We start from the raw sequence: 17,702 nt of genomic DNA, 5'->3' as shown, positions 1-17,702 counted from the left end.
TTTGTCACGTCCACACGTCCACGATGCTGCTTGTGTTGCTTTGTTGATGTGATGCGATGCGATGTGAAACGATGCCAAACAACTGATTTACTGATTTACGGTTTGAAAGAGAATGATATATTTTCCAGCGGGTCTGCGCATTTTGTACTTTAGCGGTACGCGCTCACAGCATAGAGACAAATCGGCAGACTCAGCCAAAGGGGCGAGTCCAACAAGACGAACGAATGAGCGTTAAAAGGTAGCGATGGCAAAAAAATACACTCATTACGATTTTTTCGCTCGTGGGATTCATATGCACGCTAAAAAGGGTCCTTTTCAGGATCACAAAACTATCCTTAATCTAAAGAGTTTATTGTTTTGTTATCGCTCGATATCCCCATCTTGTTCGGCTAAACCTTCCTGTTCAGCGATTGCGTTTGCCACTCGCCACAGCTTTCACAGTTGGAAAATTTCTTCCCATCCAGCTTGTGACATGTTGTACAGTAAATAACATTTAATGCGACGTGCCGAAGCATCACTCAGTGTCAGATTGGAGGCGATTTTAACCTGCAATTGAACATTTGCGATGACAGTGGTACAGTGTCGACTTTCAATGAGGGGGCATAATTTGGACGCCGCACTCTATGTTTACAAAAATGTCCAAATAAATATGTCGCATTACATGTCCGTCCATTTAGCTAGATGTCGGACTAAATGTAAATTACTGTACTTTCAATCTGGAAGCAATTTAAGAATTGGTGAAAATTGAATAATCGGGAAAGTCCCCAACCATCAATAAGCTCAGAACAAATGCCAAATTCTCATACTCATCATATCCTGGAAAATAAATTATGAAAAAAAAAACAATTTGTGTTTTATTATTATTTGGGATATTGTTTTAGAAAGCATTGAACTGTATTTCGTAAACTCTTTTTTGGAAGGTTTGATGGCCCTGAAAAGCGCCGTGTTTTATGGAATGGTTTCAATTTAGAAAACTTAGTATTCGTGGTTTTGAAAAAACCATTTCGAACGCCCTCGATGCCGCCTTGTTCTGGATTTGCCACCAAAGCAGTTTGTATAAAGAACAAACTTTTTTCTTCTGCTACCTGCTGCCGTTTCGTGATTGCGTTTGCCACTCGCCACTCGCTGCAACTGCTGTTGTTGTCTTGATGTCCACCGAACCGAATGTGGTCTGTTCTGAATGCGGGTTTTCTTATCGTCGCGATCCTCCTTTGCTCCTTTGCCATGTCTGGACATGGCTGCTTGTGTTAGTTTGTTGATGTGATGTGATGCGAAACGATGTGGTGTACGGTTTGGATGAGAATGATCGTTACAGCAGCGGAGCGGGGATTTTTAAGCTGACTGGCTGGCTCGAGAATTACGCATGTGTGAGACTGTGGCCAATGTTTCATTCATTTTTTTCTTTTTCCTTTCCAATCGTGCTTCATTGTATTTCGCTGCTGCTCTGGTTGCCCGTTTTGATCGGTACGATTTGAGGAGCACAAAATGGACCAATCAAAAATAGGCACATAGTGCATTTCGACAATGCTTGATATTTCACAATTATTCAATTATTCGTCTCAAGAAAAATGAAATGTTATTCGTTATGATAGATGATGTATAGATGTATTTCCTATCAATTGATGCAAAAACCTTTGCGATCTATTGAGAAATGCTCGAGTTATAAGCGTTCCAAATCTTGCATTTTTTCCTCCTTGTTCAGTGCCTAGATTTTCATTTCACCCCCTATATCTTCCGGTTAGACGTAGTCCTACGTCAGAAAAAAAATTCAAAATTGAAATTAAAATTAATTTAATTTTTTTTTAGTGTTTGATTTTCTGATGAAGAAATTGTTTGATCGACGCACCTAAGTAAGATGTACTTTCAGTATTTTTTTTCATATTTTTTTTCTCAAAACTATTGAGAATGGCGTGAAATAAAACGAAAAGGTGCATTTTTCACCATAGATCCTCTGGTGTACTATATAAGGACTCAATTATGTGGTACTACTGCCAAAATGTTTTATTCAGTACCCTGTACAATATTTTCCATACAGCTGGTGATTTGGTTTGGGGGACTTTTTACTCCCTTACCCAGCCAGACTCTTTGGACATATAAAAACATATTTTCTTGTACCGCGCAACACTGAAAAAAAGTAGTAAAGCCGTAGGAACACATTTAAATATGTATTATAGTAGCACTGAATCTCTAAATCGCGAAAAAAAAAAATCAAAATTTCAATATTTTTTTTAGTACTTCAATTTTTGATGAAATTTCCTTCTTCTTAATTTCCAGGTCCCAGTAAGGAAACCAGATCACCCCATACTCAAAATGATAAACAAATCGCATTGCTGCTGGAGCGTCAGAAAGAATTTCGCCAGGCCGCACTGGATGCAAAGAAAGCTGGCGAACTGGATGAGGCTAAGGAGTATCTTCGGGTGTGCAAGGGGTTGGACAAACTGCTAGAGGTTGCCCGCGGTGGAATCCCAATAGACATGAGTACCATTCCGATAGCGCCTTCCAAACGGTCCTCCTTGGAGGATTCATTTACGATTGTCGCTCAGGAGGATTGCACGACCGAGGACTCTGATCTGGATCTGAGAACGCGCATGGAGGAACAACTTTCGAAGCAGTTGATTATGTGCAAGAACACTAGGGATCATCACCGAGCGATGGGCGATGTTGCTGGGACGAACCGATTCGAGAATCTGGCTTTGAGCGTGCAGAAGGATCTAGACTTTGTAAGATTGGCGCACCGGAAAAAGCTGCCGATACCAAAGTTCCATTACGAGATGAAGCAGTTCAATGTGGTTAAATGTAACACGGACCTCACGGATAACGAAGTGGAAGTGACTATCGCTAGGGGCATCAACTACAATGTGCCCAATCCAAAGGATGTGGATACTTATGTGAAATTTGAATTTCCCTATCCGCAGGTTGGCTATTGGAATGTGATTTCAATAGTAAATTTTGTTCTAATGTACATTGCCTGTTTGTTCTCGTACTTCCCAGGATCCATTGAAGGCGAAAACCAATCTAGTGAAAGACACTGACAACCCGGAGTACAATCATCGACAGAGCATCGAGATACAGCGGAATCAACGAGCATGTCAACGTATTTTCAAAAGACTCGCGCTCAAATGCGAAATCTATTCGAAAAAGTGAGTTGTATTGATATTTTCGCCTGATTCTCTCAGCGTTGCAAATCTTAGCACAACGATAGACACTGAAATTTAATCAAATCGAAAAACGTTCCGCTGCTTCATTGAAAGCCCGATTCATCACCGATCGGAACGAATGAGTGACAAGCGCATCGAGCACCTCAACCTCAGATGCACTTTGTTTTTTTCTCGTTTATCTCGTCCCAGTTGACACTTGAGTGTTGTGGATTTTGGATGAAAAACGTCCCTCGTTTTCGGTCTCGCACACTCGAAGGTTCCAGATGTGTAAATAGCTTTCATTTTTTCCCTATCTTTCCTTTTTCGGTTTCATCAAATGCTGAAATGAAACGGAAATAACACACACACAAATACAAAAAAACGTGTGACGAGGCGCGTTCGCAGATGTTGGGGTGCTGGATGCTGCTGTTGTTTCCATTGCCTTCCGTCAACGTCAAGATTTTTACCTTCCTCCTGTTTCAGTGGGTTCCTTCGGTCCGACACTCTGATCGGCACGGTCACGGTGAAACTGCTGCCACTGGAGACACAGTGTGAGATTCACGATTCGTTCCCGGTACGTATATGTAGTTTTGAATGTTTGCATGTATTGTCTTTATTCGGATTTTGGGAGTAGTCTTGAAATTAAGGAGCAATAGACAGAAATTTATTTAAATGCCATTATGTGGGGATACTTTTGACGCCTCCTTTATATTTATTATTGTTTAGAATATAATTGCTTTACTAGTGGGTAGATTTCTATTTTGTTCATATACACTAGGGTGCCAATGAATGTATGGGATTTTGAGTTTCCCACGAACTCCCCTAAAACAATGAGTGTAGTGTGGAATATAGTAATTATATTCGTTTAAAAGATTATAATGATAGTTATGTTTTGACCTTTTTCAGTTGATCAAGTTCCTTTGCCTTAACTAATGTTATGCTGAAATGCCGAGTTTCTTTGTTAAGCTAAACTTTTTCAAATGATTGCTGTCCATTGTTGGTTCTTAGTACATTGGTTCCTGATAGCTTACATGCCGGTCTTGCTCGATTAGTTGCAAAATTTATGTAATAAAAAATCATCACATTCTCAATACGATTTGTGAACAACCGAATTTTGTTTACAAAAAAAAAAAGAATTCTCTCCCTCAGAATGTATTCGGACATTTTGGTAATGATGTTTTAAATGATAGTGAACCTTTACAGGTCATCCGTCTTTAGCTTTGAAATTGGCCAATTTGGAATACAAAATTAAATTCTAGGCCTCGAGAAAGGCCATCTAGAATGCCTCCGCATTGTTTCGGAGTTCAAAGTGGTGTCGTTCGAAAGATAAAAGTTGTACGAGTGACGTTTGTTGCTTATTGGCTTGAAACCCTGTTTCAATAGCTTATAAACAGCTTTGAAATAAAACCTTTGAAATCACAAAAATATATAAATATGGGCACTTGTTTGAGAACCAACTCAGTCATGATTGTTTAGCGGTGGACGCGAGCCGTCAGCTGGAAGCAGAAGAAGTTAAATATTGTGTTCTCCCTGGCCAGAGTCTCTTTTCTCGTTGCTACCGTGTTGAACGGACGTGCAAAAATTTCCTCCTCAGAATGCATTCTCAAAATATTCACAAAAGAAGCATTGAAGAGATATTGCACTGACAGGTAGAAGAGAAATATTCTGTTGAACGTAAATCGTCGGTTTTTCAAACCATTAGGTGTAGTAGAGTGTTTGTGTACGATTGAATCGCACGTATGTATTTTTTATATTATGCGTTATCTAAGATAGATAATAATGGTTAAAATATTCTAATATGATAATATGAGGAGTAGTTCTGGGAAACTTTTCTGACACACGTCTCGTGGCCGAAGCATCCGAAAAAATTGCATTGGCAACCGATATGCCAACATTCTCAGCGACTGCTCCTATAGTGATTCGACTATATTCCAATACAATTCTCTACCCTGTTCCAACGTCTTCATCTACTGTTGATTTACTGAAGCATTCAGAGCGAAGTTCTTCATTTGTATCTTCTCGACCATCAAAAAAGGCTTGTTTAACTTTTAAACTTTTTGTCGCAGAGCAAATTCAAAATGGAGCTGCATATTGAGAAACATAAAATCGGTCAGGTCAGGAAAATTGTCCAATTTCGATAGCCTTGTCATTTCTTGATGGATTAAGCGAATTTCGCGCCAATCGATCTGCACTATGATATCTTTTATACTTAAGCCCATTGTAATAAGTTCCATACGGGTGGAGCTTAAGTTGCAATGTATCCTGATTCGCTGTGATGTAGAAACATTGTGTAAAACTAGAAGCTCTCATTTCAACGCCATTTTAGCTAATTTGATTCTGTCCATTGCATTAGGCTTGCCAATAATATTTTCCAAAAAACTGGAAGATTGCTCTTGAAGAAAACGAAAGAAAATTGGATCTCTAAAATCGTTTTATTTCAAGAAGATCGACTTGATATATCTAAAATAATTTTGAACTGAATTGGGTTAAATGCATGAGAAATAGAATTTCTTTCGAAACATCATCCGTTCATTCATTCGAAGCATCATATCATTCGAGCAGATTAAAATGATGTTTCTCCAACCTCTTGAACATTGCAGTGTAACAACATTTGAGAATCTTTTATGCTAGAATCTCTAGAAAATACGGTTTTATTTGAGTAAATATCGAAAAATCCCGTATTTATTGCTTCATACTCATAAAATCGTTAATAGAAGATCGTTGCAATACTGCTCGACAATGTGATTGATAGAGGTGCACGGGAACACGGTTTCTAATCGTGCATCTAGCCTAATACTGCAATGAGCACATTCAATGTTTTAACTTTAAAAAAAAATGGGTGGGTTATATCTATGATATAACCGCAAGGTTGACGTGGGACTACCTTGGCTTAGCAATCATTTGTTTGTATTGATAAAATTTTTGATTGAATGAAATAATTTCCGAATTCAATGTGTTTCAGCCGGATCAAAAATGCCCCCGACTTACATGTGTTTGCAATGCCAATTTCCCTACGCTCCTTGGATTTAAAGTCTGTGTTAGGGAAACATATATCAATCGAAACAAAAATACCCCCTTGCATGTATTTGCAATGCCAGTTTCCCCACGCTCCATGAATTTGAGGTCTATGTTACGGGAACATATTTCAGTCGGAACAAAAATGCACCCGACTTACATATATTTGCAATGCCAATTTCCCCACGCTCCATGGATTTGAAGTCTGTGTTAGGGAAACACATTACAGTCTGAAAAAAATACCCCCGACTTTCATGTATTTGCAATGCGATTCCTCAAACGCTGCTTGGTTTTGAAGTCTGTGTTAGGGAACACATATTGGTGAGAACAAAAGTCCCCATACTTTCATGTATTTGGAATGCAGATTTCCCCAAGGCTGCTTGGTTTTGATGGCTGTGTTGGGGAATCCGTAAATCGGGCCAATCAAAACGAGGCAGTTAGGGCGTTTAGATAACGCTTAACATTTAACAGTTATTCAATTGTTTATCTAATGAAAAACAACATTTTATTAATTGCAATAGAAGCGTAGAAATATTCCCTATCAATTGATGCAAACATCTTCCCGATCCAGTAAGAAATGTTCGAGTTATAAGCATTCGGAATCTTTCATTTTTTCCTGCATGTTCTGTGTTTAGGTTTTCATATTACCCCCCATATACTCCGGTTAGACGTAGTCCCACGTCAAAAAACTAAAATGTCTAAAGTATCCCAGCACAACTGTAATATTGAATCCTAGTTTGTGACAGTTTTCTTTTGCTTAGCAAACAGTGTTAATTGCATTGAAATTGAAATCTCCCACCAGAACAACCCATTAATCAATCAATCTCTCCAGCATTTCTCGTCGCATTGAAACCGAGTGAATGGGGCGAAAAATGCCATTTGTAATGATATTGTTTTCTACTTTTTCATCTCTCAACCCTCGCAACCCCGTGTACTGCAACAAACCGCCGAAACCAAAAACACATCGCGTAGCTGATGGACGGTCGTAAACCAGTTGGTGGCAAACTGGAAGTGAAGATACGTGTTCGGAATCCTATCCAGGCGAAGCAGATCGAACAAATCAACGAAAAGTGGCTGATCGTCGATGCATGAGTTATTGGACCGGCCAATCCACCATTCGGACAACGAAGCATCGTTGCGGATTAAAAACCAACGACAAACACTAGTAGCATGATCAAACTCTATACACACAACATACGGCACCGCAAAGCTGGTGCTTCAGTTTTACTGGAACACGCATCGCGACAATTGTTGAAACGCTTGAAAAACTGTTCACTGTTGAGTGCTGCTGTGGATTAAAAAGTTTAGAAGAGATACTTTTCTAATCGGCATTTTGCTTCTTTAAAATATCCGACAGCAGGACAGTCTTGTGATAATGCAAAAGAAAAGAGTCAATAAGCCAATAAAATGAAAATGTTACACACATATTATATTTATAACTTATATTCCGAAAGCATTTAATTAATTTTCAGAATGCTGTAATCCGCTTTCGGCTTCTCTGTTCGTCGTTTGTGACCCGCGAAACAGAGTAATTCAAAAACGAATGAACAACGATTAATCCGATATTGAATAAAGAAGCAGTACATTATTCTACGAACTCGCTGTTGGTTTGTCGGGATTTTTATGTGGGGCTTCATTGCGCCAGATTCAGTTCAGTGTATTGCTTTTTGCGTTTTCCGTCCGATTGCTTTGACGGATAATACATAAAGCCTTCCGCAGGTAAATGCTACGAATACACTAGCGGTATTCGACTAAAGTTAACCTTACAATGTAAATGAAACATTACAATACAATACACAATATGCGTAGGAATTATACAGATTGATATTCTAACCGTGCAAGGGGTTCCTTCCACTGATACATTTGGCAGCTGGTTCCGAGTATCAATCACCGCCAATCGAAAGGGTGAGACACATCCCAAACGTGAGGATGCCGATCAGACAGACAAGCGTGAAAAAGCACAAATAATGGGCGCTGATTGGCATGCGGAACAGCTTCGCCGACATTTGCAGGGATGAGGCATACAGCAGTACCGTGTTCAGATCTTCCGACTTGGTGTTCCGGTGGACGAACGGTCGAATACTGATTAGATGGCCACAGCTTTGCGTCTGTCGACAGGTCACCGTCAGCGATGCAGCCTGGAATAGATAGGAGAGATGTGTGAGATTCGTAAATCAATGCATCCTGAGAAATGTGGCTATCAAGGAGAAAAATCGTTCGATAATATATTGAGCTGCACTGATTCTGGTTACGAAAGCATGAGTTATGATCCTCTATATATGAAGCATACTATACTTACTCAAGCTTATTTGAGTTATCACTAAATCTACTGAGCTGGTGAGAAGAAAACTTGTTTTTCATAAAAAAGGCGTTATGTTAGTATTGTAGGTTTTTTGAGGAAACATTTTTATTTCCATTACAGATAGTTGATACTCGAAGTTCCCATTGAATTTTTTTGTCGTTCGAAAAATTTTCAGATTCTCCACTTGAAGATAATGGAGACCATATTAAAAAAAAATAGGAGCACGATAAAAAATATGCGGTTCAAAGTATGGCACATTGTCAGTTACATCAGTTACATTATCCCATCTTTCTGACAAATTATGGATACCACGTGAGTAATAATGATCGTATTTTGCCTTTTTGTGTTGCTCATCGAGCATCTTTTCCAGCTATTCGCACAAAGCAAAGCACAGCCCGACAAGTGTTCGATCCATCGATGAAAACAAGTTGTAACAGTTGTCACGATTGTTATAGCCATGAGGTTATCACATATGATTTATTTATTCATTTATCTATTTTTTGTACATATTCATTAAAATATTTTTTTGAACTTATAAACTTACAGTATGAGTACCGGTAAGTTTCTTCGTTTTTTTTCAAAAATTATTGCTTTGTTTTTCAAAAATTGTCACAAATTTATTATTCAAAGTATTGCCCATCGCTAGTCACAACTTTTTCTCATCTTTCTGGCAATTCACGGATCCCTTTGTGGAAATAATCGGCCGGTTTGTCGGCTAGCAACGAAGCGATCCAATTTTCGACTCCATCAAAATTGGGGATGTGCTGGTCAGCCAGGCCATGTTGCATCGATCGGAAATGGTAGTAATCGGACGGATTAATGTCTGGAGAATACGGCGGGTGGGATAGTACCTCCCATTTCAGCGTTTCCAAGTATGTTTTGACCGGTTTCGCGACATGCGACCGAGCATTGTCGTGCTACAAATTACCTTTATCGTGTCTTTGCTCGTATTGTGGCCGTTTTTCCTTCAGTGCACTCTCGAACGCATCAATTGTCGTCGGTAGAGGTCCCCCGTAATGGTTTCATTCGGTATTAGCAGCTCATAGTACACCACACCCAGCTAGTCCCACCAAATAGACAGCATAACCTTCTGGCCGTAAATATTCCGCCCGGCTGTCGATGTTGCTGCATGGCCGGGGTATCCATACGTTGCCCGACGATTAGGATTGTCCTAATAAACCCACTTTTCATCGCCAATAACAATTCGATGCAAAAAAAACCCTTTCTTTTATGCCGTTGGAGCAGTTGTTCGCACGTGAAAAAACGGCGTTCGACGTCTCGTGGCTTCAATTCATACGGCACCCAATGTCCTATCTTTCGGATCATTCCCATTGTTTTTAAACGATCGGATATGGTTTGCTGAGCTACTCTAAGTGTATCTGCAAGTTCATGTTGCGTTTGTGACGGATCTTGATCGAGTAAAGCCTCCAATTATTCATTTTCAAACTTTTTTGGTGGTCCAGAAAGTTCTTCGTCTTCCAAGTCAAAATTACCACTTTCAAACCGTGCAAACATGGTCTCCATAAACTTCCACTAAAATGCGATGACTTTCCGCAGCTTTTTTCTTCATATTGAAGTAATGAAGTAACTCTCCCTCCAAAATACTCTCGTTGGTACGAAATTCAACATTTTCGAAATGGCAAAAAAGTTGTTTACGCTTCAAATTTTTGACATGTACTGAAAAAGACGCGCAATGACAGCAACTTTCCAACAAATGTCTGGAAATTCGATTCACTGGAATAATAATCAAATTACGCCATCTGTTGTAAAACCGAAGAAACTTACAGGTACACCTAATAATATTTTTATGGTTTTGATTTTATGATTTTTTTACACATCCTAAATTTATATTTAGGTGCCATTTCTATCATATTCGGTTTAAAAATCCTATTAAATTTGAACGAGGAAACCGCGACGAGGTGACGGGGCGACGAACGTGTTAAGCTGATCATGCAACAGGGCCCAGGTCATTTCCTTCTATTCGATGATCTTAGAAACCACTATGAAGAGAATGTTAAGGCCTGTTAAGCCGGTGTCAGCTATTGCTGAAGCGATCCAATCAATAACGAACCGAAGAACGACGAACGCACCAATACCATGAAATTTGATGCCCGATTTGTAATGTATGCGGACTCGCCTGTGTAAAAACAGAATACTTCGAAGTAGCTTGTAGTAGCGTCAGAAATTCTGATTCTGACTCATAATCAGCAGTAACTGACAACGTGTAAACTCGGTATGAGGTAATAGAGCAGTAATCGCTGGAGGCACTAATTGATTTCTGGAAAGCATAAGCAAACCTCCGATGAGTGGATCAAATGCTGGATCATGTTAATTGAAGCCGATGCGGATTTCATGGAGGGGAAATTGAAATTAGACGATTAAACCTTTTTTGCATAATGGAGGAAATTTATCGTAACATTTAATGTCCAAAAATTATGTAAAAGAACACGTTCACTTGAGGTTGATCGTGTCTGGACCTTGATTTTTTTCACCAATAAAGAAAAAATCATGCAAAGAAGGTGTAACCGCGATTACTCGGGTTTTGAGAATTTGGAAATAAGTACTCTAGATTAGCGTTGCGAAAATACTTAGCTTTATTGCTACACCGAGTATAAGTATGTACTACGATATTCGGTGTGATGCGTATGCGAATTTATTCACCACTAAGAGATCGACTACTGTGCAGTTTGGCTTTTTATAGTTATGCGGGAAAACTACTACACAGGCAATTATTGAAGCTTCCGGCGTTACAATATCTATAACAATGAATTCGAGCAGTATTAGTTCCATAAATTACGCGTTAACAGAAGGGTAAATCACGTGCGTTGTTTCTATGGGATGAGTTCCGTTTATTCATTCCTCGAATGACATGAGATTACAATGATCGCTCTATAATAATGCATTCACACCATTCGGGAAAACTGTGACTCGAATCATATCACGTCATTCGCCGTTCGAGAAAAAAGCGGGCTTATACTGCCGTTCTACGCATAGTTGTCCCATGTTCCTTTTTGACAATTTTCACTTTTCTTCATACAACTATGTTTTATGCTTAGTCTTCCGGAAAAACACAAAAAAAAGTTATAGTTTGTTCGCAGCTTTTTAAAAACAACATCAAGCTTAATTGTCCCATGTTGATATTCTATTAATAACTGTCCATTTTTTTTTGTAAATCCATATCAAACAAATCGATTTAAGTACAAGAATTTTATCGTACGCTTTCAGCAGGGCTAATGTTTTCATTTCTGGTTTGGAAAAACGAACTAATTCTCAAACAAATAAAAAAAGTTTAACAAGACACGTGTGCACCTTGTTAGCGAATGCCTAATAACTACGAGATTCATATTTTGTAAAGTATTACAGATCACTCCCTTCTTCATAAAACGATGTTTTTATGCATAATCTAAATAAAAACACAAAAAACTTATTGTTTGTTCCCAGTATTTCAAAAAACAACATCAAGTTCAATTGTCCCATGTTGATATTCTAGGCATAACGGTCCCACCATGAATTTTTAAGCTTGTAACCAAGATTGATTGATTCAAATGAGAGGATCTTTTTCATTAAACAATAGTTCTCTGCTTATAAAAATCCCTGTGTATTGCTAAATAGAAATGCGCAAAGCTTCTGGTAAACTAATATGCTAGAAAACTTTGAATGCGTTTTTCTCAGTTGCTGATTTTGGAACATGGGACAACTAAGCGTAGAACGGTAGTATTGATTGTTCGAAATACCCACCCTGGATAGATGGAGGAACATGGTAATTGTATATGCGCTCGCATTGGAAGGAATACCAAACGACTCCACCAAATCAGGAAAGATAAAAAAATATTTGGTATATATTTTACTTGAAAATATTTTGAGTACTCGATTTACTGAAAAGCTGCTACAATTGCTTTCGCGGTGGTTACATTATTTAGAGTATGAGAAAATTTGAAAATCAGGGAATTCGAACAATGTCAAGAAAAATCAGGTAATATCGGGGAATTTTGTCACCAATCAGTGAAAAAAAAACAAATCCGTTGATTGACTGTTACAGTAATAAAAAGTTAATAACACAAAAAAATGTAAATGTATGATAATGTTTGGCATTGCCCCGTATTCTAAATCTGAGCTCGTTGAAACTTTGCATAGTACGAGCTGTATTTCAGACGGTGCATCCAAGGATGGATAGTCTCGAAAAACTCGCCAAAATTTAACGGCAGACAAAAACTACAATTTCGTCTGGAGTTGCCACATTTAATTCTGTAAAATTTTCTGAAAAAATCTGTATATCTGTATTTTTAGCAAGAAAGATAGCTGTATTAAAAATCTGTTTCGCAAAATTGAGGAAAAAATGATCAAATTTTTCAGCAACTTCATTCTTGAAGCTCCTCCATGACCCGATACATAGTTCTTCGCTTTCAAAAGAGAGTCTGTCATTATGGGTGCCAACCGATTTTCGGACTTTGTTTTGTTGGCATTATAAAGCGAAAATATTCGCTCAACACATGCTAATGAATGTTATCGAAAAGTGTCTTAGAAACGACATTAGCAATGGATACAAAAAATTCTCATCACGCCTTTTGACATCCAACAGCTAGGAACCAGTTATATCTGAGTCACTCAATTTTTGCCCCATAAGATAATTTTTTCTTCAGCGAAATTTTTTTCAAAAAAATTTTTGCATTTTTTATGAAAATTCAAACAATTTTCTACAATTGATCCTTTGATTAAAAATTTTCAGGTATAATAGTTTTTGAGTTATGATTTTTTGTTAAAAATCAGGAAAACATTTTTGGCCCTTTTAAAAAGTAGTTTAATTCTTTCTTGAATATCTCAAGTACGCAAAGTTGTTTAAAAGACTCATGCGCTTTTATCCACAACGTTTCGCTGCTATTTGCGATGGTGCTGCCAACGGTCAGTCAAGTTGGCATGAAATTCGTCATTGGTTTTCTTGAATGGTTGAAATTTCGCAGAGTATTGAGATTTTATAAATTTAAAAAATTCATATTTCCATTTTGGTGAGTTCGATACGGCCCCTACACATCAAACTTTGCTAAATTGAAAAAGTTTTATTTATAAAAATATTTTTGAAAATATCGAAGGTGTTTTGAGCCAAAACAAACCTTTATCTTACTTTTCCACTTCCTTAGCATATTCATTTGTATCTGTTGTTTTCGTCTTAGTCTTCCTGAGCCCAATTGGTTTTGATTGCGCGTGGTCTTCACTCGTAGAAGTCACGCTTTGCGACTGCTGGGATTGGGAAGGATCAGTCGGAAAATTTCAACAAGCACTGTTCGCAATCGAACAAATTAACGGCAGTGATCCGGGACAAACATTCAGCCAATATCGTAAGTCGTATGTCAAACATCATCTTTTTGGCAACAGTGTCTGGGTCACCTAATATTGCATCTCCAGATTCCCACTTATTCAGGTCCTTGCAAAATATTGTTAAAGGTAAGCAAGCACTTTGCGCTCTGACAAGTTTTTCGACGCAAAACCAAACAAGTTCTGGGAGGATGTGGTATTCCAAACAATATGTAATATGTAATTGGAAATAGATATGTTCATCTATGAAAATTATGCTTTCGATTTATTCCTAAGAGTCGACACAAAATTTCCGAACAACTCAATATTTTATTTCTCAGAAATGGCAATGTTTTGAATGGCAATTCTTTTTTTTCACGGTTTGATTAACTTAAGAATCATCTAAATCCGTCCATGACAAATTAAATTATTTTCGAAAAATAAGGATTGAAATTTTTCATCAAAACGTGTCGTTTCTCTGAAATGGCACTCTTCCAGAAAGACATAGGGTCTGATCACGAACATCACTGTCACGTACGCTTTCATGTCACTTACACTTCACTTAATCTTTTTGTGTCTATCATCATTGTCACGGACAGTTGCGTGTAAAAATGAACTCCGTGAAGTGAAAGTGTTCATTCCCGTTTATAAGAGACATTTTGGTTGCATAATGTCGGGTGTTTGAACGTTGTGTCGGTTGCATAATTTTGGACGTTTGAACGTTATGTAGATAAAATTAATACAGCGTATTAGATAATAGGTCTTATGAATAAAAAAAAGTATTTACTTATTCTGCCCGTTTCCAAGTAAAGTAAACTTTTCTAGTATTTATTTGAATCCGTATGAATAAAAGTTTACTTTACTAATTTCATTTTAAGGCATATTCGAATTCGAACATAGTTTTTACTTTGTCAAACATCTGTCAACTGATTGTTTAGGTTTCGTTTCAAAACGTTTTTTTTTACAAAGCGATTTTTTGTATTTGCGATGACAAAGGAATAGTGTCGACGTCTGATGGCTTTCAATTAGGGACCATAGTTCGGGTCCCTATCTCATTAGTGTAATACCTATCAGATTAGAAGACACGAAGCCAGTTTCCAAATGTTAAATTTGAATGAAAATTTTCACATCATGTTATTTAATCACTTAAAAACACTTTTTTCCGACGTTTATTTAACCCTTTGTCTATACATTTCCAACATTATTACTGAACTTTTCATTATAATATAAAGTTGTTTTCAGAAACAATTTTCGTACAAGATTTTTTCACCACCTGCAAACAAAAGTGTTTTTCATTTAAACAGAATGCTAATTTGGTACGGAAATGTTATTTTTCATTCATAATTTTAATTTTAAAAACATGTTCATTCCGCCTGAAAATCAATCAATTTTTTTACGCTTCCCTAAACTAGTAAACGAAGCTCAATGCCATCAATGCGAATTGTTAACTTGTTAAACTTCAAGCACAATATAGCAGCATTACACATAAATCGGATATGACATCAAAACGAATGAAAGTGTTTTCAGATCCAAATTATGCTCATGAACATACTTAATAATTACGAAGTAAATACTTGATGAATGATGTTTTATTCATACGAAATCAGCTAAACATCCATTTTCGAGAAGCAAATACTTAGTTGTTACTTTTATTCATACCAAACGTAGTAAAAACTTAATCTCACTGCTCGACTGCTCGAATCAAGTAAAGTAAAGATGAATTTTGTTTTTATTCGTATGGCCTAATATTCCATTTAAATAATGGTATATTTTAGAACGACAAGCTTGCGATTATACCTCGATGATTAGTTTGCTGAATCAAATGCTGGCTCAAAGATGAGGAGGAATACTTGGTTGCTCGAGAATAATGTTGTTATTGAACATATGGGATTTTAATTTTACGCTAGAGATGAAACATGACTATTGTGTTTAATATCGAGTACACCGCGAGTAATCGGTTTTCCACCTTACTAACCATAGATGTAAGAAAATTGTGTATATATATATATAGTTTTAAAAATATATTTAAGAATTCGGCTCCTTTAAACTTATGTAACTGAGCCTGTAAAAATAAACGAATTAATAAAAAAAATATTGTATTTAATAATCGAAATCTCGCATATTCTTGTACTCAGCTCTGTCTTACTCGTTTGAATAGTGAGAAATATTTAGAATATTTTTTTATGAAACGTTTCTTCAATTTTGATGAATAATAATATCTTCTATATATCAAAACAAACCCAACTCTATCCACCTCACGATCAGTATAATCTGAGCTACTCCCATATGGGATTCTGAAATTCAATCCTCTTATCCTTTCCATTCTCGTGTGATTTGATATACGGGACATGAGGTTTGATTTAATTATTTAAACAGAAAAAGGTCAGCAGGGTCGGTCAGAAGCATAATCCTCATAGAAACATCTGATGGGTTTCAAGGAATTCGACAAAAGCGAAAGTGATTCAGATTTTCTTTAGACGGAAAAAATATGGAGAAAGAACTAGAGAAGAATTTAAAAACAGTATCTTATAAATGCTTTGCAATGATAGATTCATTTTTTTCTTGTTTGAAACTTATTATCACTTTTTTAATATTCTTTCATTCAAAGTATGTCTTCAAAACAATACCGTTGAAAATATCTATAACGTAAAAAGTTATAATTATCGTCCTGATTCTGGTCTGGTCCGCCAATTGTAAATGTTTGAATTACAAAAAAAAACTAGCTCTGTAATGTTGGAAAAACTTTACAGTTATTATTTTATATTCAAGATATCAACAAATCAATATTATACATAATCAATCATAATGATCGTATTTGGGCCAGTGGCCTCCGTTGTCATTTTAAGGTGTTGCAACTCTCTCTTAGTCTAATCCTAAAAATAGAAACAAAAAATTTCTGTTCATTGAGGACAATCGGAAGTAGACATTCGCCATGTTTCAATGGGCCTACGGGAACTACATTTTTAATCCTTAATTACATCCCATAGCGCATTTACCGAATCCACATAAACAAATTTTCGGCCTCTGGATAGTCAGAATTTCGTTCGAAAAATAATTTTGCGGGTAATTGCTGTTTGTTTATCGTCCAAACAAACTAAACAAGACAAGATTCAAAATGTTAGCAAAAAAGCTAAATAAATTAAACTTACTCCATTCCGCGTGACTAGTATTCACCCTCTAAAACACATGTGACAAATATACATACCTGTTTTTCTCCGTGACATGACAGTATCGTGGTATTCATAATAACACCGAGTTCATCAAAGTTGTCACGACGGATGAACTCTTCTGGATTCTACACAAACGGTGACAGCCGTAATAAGGTTGTATACAATTCACTTCGATTTCACCGTGAAGTGACGTTCGTGATCAGGCCCATAATCTCACGTAAAAAATATCGAATTCGTCATTGAAAATGTAATTGGTAGGCAAACAACTCTCGTGTCTCAAAACACGCACGATAAATGTAACAACTGATTGATATTTTGAAAATGTGTCCATTCCTTCAATGGAATCTGAATAAACAAGCTATCCATTCGCTCCAAATGCGCATAAATCAATACACAAACGTGATTTTCCACATTCCACGAGCACATAACTAGTGTTAAATTTCACATCCGCGTCATATTAACCAACGAATGTGTGCACCTTTGTCAGAGAAAATCCTTGCCCTGAGATGAGACACCAACTCGTTGGGGGCATTAAACTAGCAAGACCATATTTCAAGCTCAAATATCCGATAAAAAGCACATTTTAACCCAGCCTCCGCTGTAAAGTGTCTATGCTCGTAGTGTCTGGATACGCACGACACTGTTGCCGTTGAAATGGCGTGAGAATACACTCTTCCAGCCAAAAAAGGCCCATATCTTACGGGCTCGTTATGCGTCTCGGCGAAGAGTGTGTGTACAGCCGTGCTGAAGATTTATTATCGCACAGGACACACGTAAAAGATACGTGAT

The 17,702-nt window shown here is 37.3% G+C and overlaps 2 protein-coding genes across 11 annotated transcripts in view; one reads left to right on the top strand and one right to left on the bottom strand.

Annotated features, from left to right (window-relative positions):
* Window positions 1–7,575, top strand: part of LOC129765353 (coiled-coil and C2 domain-containing protein 1-like) — a 39,799-nt gene extending 32,224 nt beyond the window's left edge. The window contains exons 3-6 of one of the 2 annotated variants that reach the window (XM_055765572.1): window positions 2,275–2,915; window positions 2,992–3,140; window positions 3,621–3,711; window positions 7,125–7,575. In XM_055765572.1, coding sequence (XP_055621547.1) covers window positions 2,275–2,915; window positions 2,992–3,140; window positions 3,621–3,711; window positions 7,125–7,244 — 1,001 coding nt within the window. In that variant the 3' untranslated portion in view covers window positions 7,245–7,575. Of the gene's footprint in view, window positions 1–2,274; window positions 2,916–2,991; window positions 3,141–3,542; window positions 3,712–7,124 lie in introns of both variants that reach the window. The other variant, XM_055765571.1, reaches the window with a different exon arrangement.
* LOC129765355 (uncharacterized) overlaps window positions 3,815–17,702 on the bottom strand; it is a 180,440-nt gene continuing 166,552 nt past the window's right edge. For all 9 annotated transcript variants that reach the window (XM_055765577.1, XM_055765581.1, XM_055765575.1 and 6 more), the window contains one exon: window positions 3,815–8,290. In XM_055765577.1, coding sequence (XP_055621552.1) covers window positions 8,036–8,290 — 255 coding nt within the window. In that variant the 3' untranslated portion in view covers window positions 3,815–8,035. The remainder of the gene's footprint in view (window positions 8,291–17,702) is intronic.

The sequence above is a fragment of the Toxorhynchites rutilus genome, chromosome 2 (assembly GCF_029784135.1).
Source record: "Toxorhynchites rutilus septentrionalis strain SRP chromosome 2, ASM2978413v1, whole genome shotgun sequence".
Taxonomy (NCBI): domain Eukaryota; kingdom Metazoa; phylum Arthropoda; class Insecta; order Diptera; family Culicidae; genus Toxorhynchites; species Toxorhynchites rutilus.
Note: the sequence above shows the minus strand (reverse complement) of the source record. Positions and strands in the feature narration are given on the sequence as shown.